At 60.8% G+C, this 6,000-nt stretch overlaps 1 protein-coding gene across 11 annotated transcripts in view; it reads right to left on the bottom strand.

Moving 5' to 3' along the window:
* Positions 1-546: 546 nt before the first annotated feature.
* The window catches only part of Lims2 (LIM zinc finger domain containing 2), a 41,333-nt gene continuing 35,879 nt past the window's right edge, over positions 547-6,000 (bottom strand). For all 11 annotated transcript variants that reach the window (XM_010637652.3, XM_010637654.3, XM_033757157.1 and 8 more), the window contains 6 exons: positions 4,071-4,220; positions 3,322-3,472; positions 2,406-2,498; positions 1,920-1,968; positions 1,736-1,811; positions 547-1,293 (listed from right to left, as the gene is read on the bottom strand). In XM_010637652.3, the coding sequence (XP_010635954.1) occupies positions 1,146-1,293; positions 1,736-1,811; positions 1,920-1,968; positions 2,406-2,498; positions 3,322-3,472; positions 4,071-4,220 (667 nt within the window). In that variant the 3' untranslated portion in view covers positions 547-1,145. The remainder of the gene's footprint in view (positions 1,294-1,735; positions 1,812-1,919; positions 1,969-2,405; positions 2,499-3,321; positions 3,473-4,070; positions 4,221-6,000) is intronic.

Below are 6,000 nucleotides of genomic sequence, written 5' to 3'. Positions count from 1 at the left end.
ACAGGGCGGGCGCCCGGTATGCGGCGGGTCTGGGAGGCCCCAGTCCCCAGAGGGTTTTCTCCAGGGAGAGACCGGTGCCAACCGCATCCCCAGGAGGGACTTCACTCCGGGTGTCTGCTCACCGCCCTGCCTCCTCCTCACTGTCCTTCTTTGCTCCTTTCCGTCCCTCCCTCCCTCCCTTCCTGCTCTCAGATGGTGCCGAGGCTCCCCGGTGATTCCCGCCCTGAGCCCCGCTGTACTCTCCTCCTCCCCTGAGGTGCAGGGATGGGTGCCAATCCCGGGGGGCAGGATGGAGGGGCTCAAGGGCACGGCCTGCTTTGGGCTTCTGGCTTCTTCTATGGCAGCACCGGGCAGGGCAGGATGTGAGGCCCTGCAGCCCGGGTCCCCCACCTCATGACAGGCCCCACCCCCAGGCCAGCATCCGGGGACCGCGCCGGGCTCTTCAGCCTGCTGCCTGGCCTCTTCTCTGTGCCCTTCAGCCAGTTCAGCCCAAGCCCACGAGGGCCACACCCCCGACGCTGCCCCCACAGAGCACGCAGACCACTGTTGGTGGTGGATTAGCTTTCATTGTGCGACTGTGAGCCTCTAGCCAGGTGTCTGCTGTGTCACCTTGAAGTGGGCAAGAGCCACCTGACCCCATCCCTCCGGCTCTGCCCAGAGGTGCAGGAAGCACAGTGGATCTGGAGGTAGGGGAGCCCTCAGCCCTCCACCTGGCTCGAGAGTTGGGGTGGCAGGACTTGCTAGCCAGCCTGGGCACGGGGACCCTCGTGGCTGATTAACTGAGGGTTGAGGGTGTCCCAAAGGCCTCCACCTGCACGGGCTGGGCCCCCAGGTTCATACACCAGGGCCACAGTGCTCCCCAGGGCGGTGGGTGTCACCAGGGCCTGTGGGAGCGATGGGTCAGCCGGGTAGGCGGGCAGCTGTGCTCCAAGCAGGGAGCGGGCAACCCAGCCCCGTTTGCTCCCGTCCCTGGGGCTCGTGTGGACCGCAAAGCGGCTGTTAGGTGTAGGCCAGACTCGACCCAGGCAGGGAGACAGGGGCTGGCGAAGGGGAAGGAAGGGGGACGGGGAGCTACAGGAACAAGCAGGAAACCGAAGCGGAGGTGCTGGGAGGCGGCCAGTGGGCAGCTGGGAGGGCGGGAGCCTTCAGGCGGAGTTCACGTCCACAGCCGTCAGCTGGGCCTTGCGGGAAGTGAGGTCCGCCAGCTTCTTCAGCCTCTTCTTGAGCTCCAGCGGGAACTTCTCGTAGCACTTCTTACACACGGGCTTCATGTCAAACTCCACAAACTTGTTCCTGCAGTGAACAGCAGTCTGTGCCCCGGCCCTGACCTCTGATGGTGTCCCAGAGGCAGAGCAGCGGGCTCCTTCTGCCACCCACCCTCGGCTGCTCCCGTCGGCAGGCAGCCCAGACAGCCCTTCTTGCCTACGGGCTCCTCTCGGGTTCCGATGCTCCAAGTCTTCTGCGGCCCCTGAAAACCTGGGTTCTACCTCATCTCTCACAGCTGCCCGGCCCCCAGACTTCCTGCGACAGCTAGATGTCAGACATACTTTCTTTGCATCTGCTGTTCCCCGGGCTGGGACGTCCTTCCCCCCATCGAGCCAGAGTCCCTGCAGGTGTGCTACCACCCGTCTTCGCGCCCTGGGTCCCTACGCCTGCCCCCATCTTCCTGGGCTGAGGAGAGAGCAGCTATGAGGAGCCCCTGCCGCTGCTCTCAGCTGGAGAGGCGGCAACTCACTTCAGGGTGAGCTTGCTGTTGCAGGTGGAGCAGGAGAAGCAGTTCACACACCAGGCCTTATTGAGGGCCGACACCACTGTGAGGGGAGAGGCGGCTTAGCGGGCCCTGCACAGGCACAGCTGTGTGAGCCAAGGCCAGCTGGGCCCACAGCTGCAGAGCAGAGTGGGGGCGGGGCGGGGCTCACCATCGCCCTCGATCACGTGGCTGCAGTTGTAGCAGACGTCTCCAAAGAGCTGTGGACAGAGCAAGCTGTCAGCGCAGCTGTCGCCTCAGGCCCAGCCCGGTGCCCACGCTCTGCCTCTGGGTGGCCCTGGGCCGCTCCTCTGGGCACAGCCTCAGGGTGTCAGCATGACTCTGGGCTGCCACCCCCACTAGTGTCCTGTGAGAGTGGGGTTCAGGAAGTGGCTCCATCCCGGCAGCCTCCCCCACCTTCTGAACCACAGCAGCAGGATGAGGGGAGGCTGGCAATGTCACCCCACAAGCCCAGACTGTCATCTGTTCGGTCCTCACAACAGTCTGGGCCAAAGGGTACATTTTTCAAATGAGGCTCAAGAGCTGGAGCTGAGACATCTCAGGAGCCTGAGCAAGGACCAAGGCCTGGGCACAGACAGCCCACCCACCTTCTCCCAGCCACCCTCAGCTCACATCCCCGTAGCCTGCCCTGGCCCACCTGGTTGTAGTGGGTCTCACAGTAGGCCAGACCCTTCTTCTCATAGTGCCGGTGTCCCAGGAAGGGCTTCTCACACTTGGCGCAGACAAAGTGCTGGGGGGAGAAGGTGGTCGGGGGGTTGTCAGGGCCAAACAGGAACCCCAGGAGCCAGGAAGCAGGGGCAGATGGACTCACAGCTGGCAGAGAGGCTGCCTCCTCTGTGAATGCCCAGGGACTTAGAAGACCCTGGTCCCTCTCAAAGGCATCCACGGTGACACCCTATGTCACTGTCCTCTCCTGGCCTGCCCCCCACCCCAGGTGCCTGCTGGGGCAGAGCAGCCCGCAGAGTGGGAGCAGCCTTGCTGTCAGTAGGATATCCCCTCCAGTGTCCCCCAGGCCGGGTCACCGAGAAGTGTGCGAGTTCTGCATGTGAGGACACACTCTCCCCGGGGTCAGGGACAGGCGCCGTGGCCCACAACCTCCTGAAGGGCCTTCTCAAACAGGCCAGCAAAGCACAGCTCCTGGACAGAGGCAGCCAGGCCCCTGGGACATGCAAGCCTCTTTGCCAACTATGTCAGGGCATCAGCGCCCTCAGTCTGGGGAAAGCTCCAGGTGTCCAAGGTCTCCACCTGAGGGGCCCGCCAGCTCCGGGTCTACAGAGGGCCGTGTGCATAGCAGTCTGCTAACCACAGCCCCCAGGTTTCCTCCTGACTCTGAAATCTTCCAGAATCTTCCCCCGAACACAAAGGTGGGCTTTCTGCCCGACTGGGGTCTGGGGCTCTGGTCTCCCAGTTCCCATGGATGGGCTGAGGTCCCCGGAGAGAAGCTCCCACGGGCAGGTCCTTGCCGGAGCCAGGGCACCACTTAGGCTGAGGTGTACAGAGGGGCTAGGAGCCAGGGCACCCTCACCTGAGCCCTGCACCCCCGGCCAACTCACCTCCACGTGCCACTGCTTGCCCAGCGCGTTGACCACACGGCCCTCAATGGGCCGGCGGCAGGCCCCGCAGATGGGGACGCCCATCTTGTCATGGCAAGGCAGGCAATAGAGCTCACCCTTCAGCTCCCGGGCCTCGGCAGTCAGCTCCTTTCTGGAAGACAGCAGGAGCCCCCAAGTGCCACCCCAGCCCCTCCAGCCCAAGGGCCCCAGGCTCTGAGAGACTCCACTCAGGCAAGCAGGCGGCTCACTCTGATCTCTGGCCTCTTTAGAGACTTCCTGTGTGTGCCCAGACAGGCCCTGGAGCAGAGACTTCCCGCACAGGCCTGGCAGAAGGACGCCTGTGTTCTGTCCCCCAATCCCTCTGAGAAGCAGGTCTGTTCTCAGGCCTCCTCCTCCTCCTTCAAACCAGACCGGGTGTCTGGGACAGGCATGAAAGGGACCCAAGGGGACAGCTTTGGATCTTCTCTTCCCCGCATCCCTCTCCAGCACCAGCTCAGCCTCACTCCGTCTACCCCTTGCTGTCCACTTCATTTCGGCGGGCGTCCGTGCAGTCTGTTCCCCTGAGCAGCTCTGCAGAGCGAGCTTTCTTCTGTGGCCTCCAACCCCGTTCCATCTGCCTGGTAGCTCTGCACCCAGCACTCTGGACATCCTGTCTGCACACTGGCTAACCTCTCCTGCCACATCATGGCCCCTGCTCTGTGACGGCCCTGCCCTCCACCTCCGACTGGAGGGGCCGGCGGGGCACCTACCCACAGTGGGTACAGTTGAAGTGGTCTGGGTGGTAGGCGTCGCTCCTGAACATGAGGGGCTGCTCATCGATGACCAGGTGGCACCGCTGACAGATGTACTTGCCCAAGCCCTTGGCCTTCTCACGGCTGTGGCAAGGCCGGCAGAGGTGCCTGTAGGAGGCCAAGGCTGTGTTAGGGACGGGCTGCCACCTCCTGCTCCTCCTCCCAAGATAGCCCAGGTCACTTCCAGGAGAAGAGAGCCAGGATCCCTCCTGGCCTTGGCAAGGGCCAGGGGCTCCAAAGGCTCCCGGCCCAGAGTGTAGAAAAGTAAGCTGCCTGACCACAAAGCCAGAAGGCCAGAGGTCCTCATCTATGAGGTATAACCCAAAAACACAGCAAGTACTTAAACTCAAAATATTTCATCACAGAGAAAGACACGTTGCCATGAATCCTCCCCAAAACACTCTCCCTAGCTTCTGACACACTCGTCCCATTGTTCTTGACACTTGGAGCAGCTCTGGAGTCTTCTCTTGGGAGTGTCTTTTGTGGCTGCACTGATATCCTGAACCGGAACGTTTACCTCTCAAGGCAGTTCTGACTTTGGGGAAGAGCCCAGAGTCACACAGTGCCAGACTGAGTGGATGGGGTGGGTGAGGACGTGCTGTCACGTCTTTATGAGCCTGCCTGTGTGAGACGGCACTCGGCGGCAGCTCTGACCCTATAAATAAATGTGTTTGAAGCAAGGAGGAAGATTTTGAGGGAGATTAATGTGTCTTTTACTGTGACAGATTTTTTTTTAATTAAACATTCACCGTATACCTTCAGCACATCTTGTCAAAGCAAGGAAACCAGTGCTGAGGGGAGACTGGAATATACCAGAATGTTCATTGTTGCTGTCTTTAGATTTCCTCTTTCTACTTTTCCTGAGCCTTGGCTATTGTGTGGAATAGAACAGATATTTAGCTGACATTTTCTGAAAAATCAGTCTTACTTCTCAAATGTCTTTTAACACAATAAGCACCCGTGAATATGAGCCTGGGGGCCCCATACTCAGCAGAACAATAAGCACCGGGCCATGCAGCCCCCACTCACCCCTCCCTTTGGGGTCTGCCAGACGAAGGGAGCTCTAACGCCTACGGGCACTTTCTGTCCCCAGGTACAAGCATGGCTGTCAGACAGAGGCCCCAGACCAGCATTTCAGGGTCCTTTTTTATGAAGGCCACAGCCATTTCTGATGCTACTCCTTGCACCAGGCAACAGCTGTGGTCTCAACTGAGACAGACATCAACGCCGTTTGTTTCTTGGCTCTCAAAGGTGGCAAGAATTTATACCCTGAATCCCCTGGCAAAGATGAACAAGACCCTGATCCAGCAGCCCGGGGTCCTGATTCCCACCCTCACTCCGATCTCGTGTGCTCCAGATGCAGCCGAGCTCTCCCTTCCTGGGCCCCCAATCCAGGGCGCGCCCCTCTCCCCTGTACCAGCCTCCACAGCAACCTGAGCACAAGCCTCTTTAACAGGAGTTTACACAAGAGACCAGCTCTGCTTAAATCCTCCAACCAGTGATAGCAGGCGGACTCCAGAAGGCCAGGCACCGCCTTGGAATCCCCAGCCCCGCCCTGCTGCTCTCTCTGCCCCTCCGGCCAGTAGCGCTGTCCTTTTCTCCCCCCCCCATCTCATCTTCCCAGTAGGTGTGTGATGCGGGGGAGCCGAACTCCAGGGGCCCAGCCCAGGGCGGTGGCTCCAGACCACCGTGTTGAGTGTGTGACTAAGTACACGATGGTGCAAGAGAGGAAGGAGAGACAGTGAGCCTCGCCTCGCTGTAAAAACAGCCTGCTGGCCCGGACCATGGATTTTCCTACCCCAGAGCGGGCAGCAGAGGTGTCTGTGGCTGTGGCCTTCACCACATCCGTGGAGCACAGCCCCCCAAACACCTGTGACCTGGTGCCCAC

Source organism: Fukomys damarensis, unplaced genomic scaffold (genome assembly GCF_012274545.1).
Source record: "Fukomys damarensis isolate Sample0158 unplaced genomic scaffold, DMR_v1.0_HiC HiC_scaffold_29, whole genome shotgun sequence".
Taxonomy (NCBI): Eukaryota; Metazoa; Chordata; class Mammalia; order Rodentia; family Bathyergidae; genus Fukomys; species Fukomys damarensis.
The sequence above is the reverse complement of the archived record's forward strand: the minus strand, read 5'-3'. Positions and strand labels throughout refer to the sequence as shown.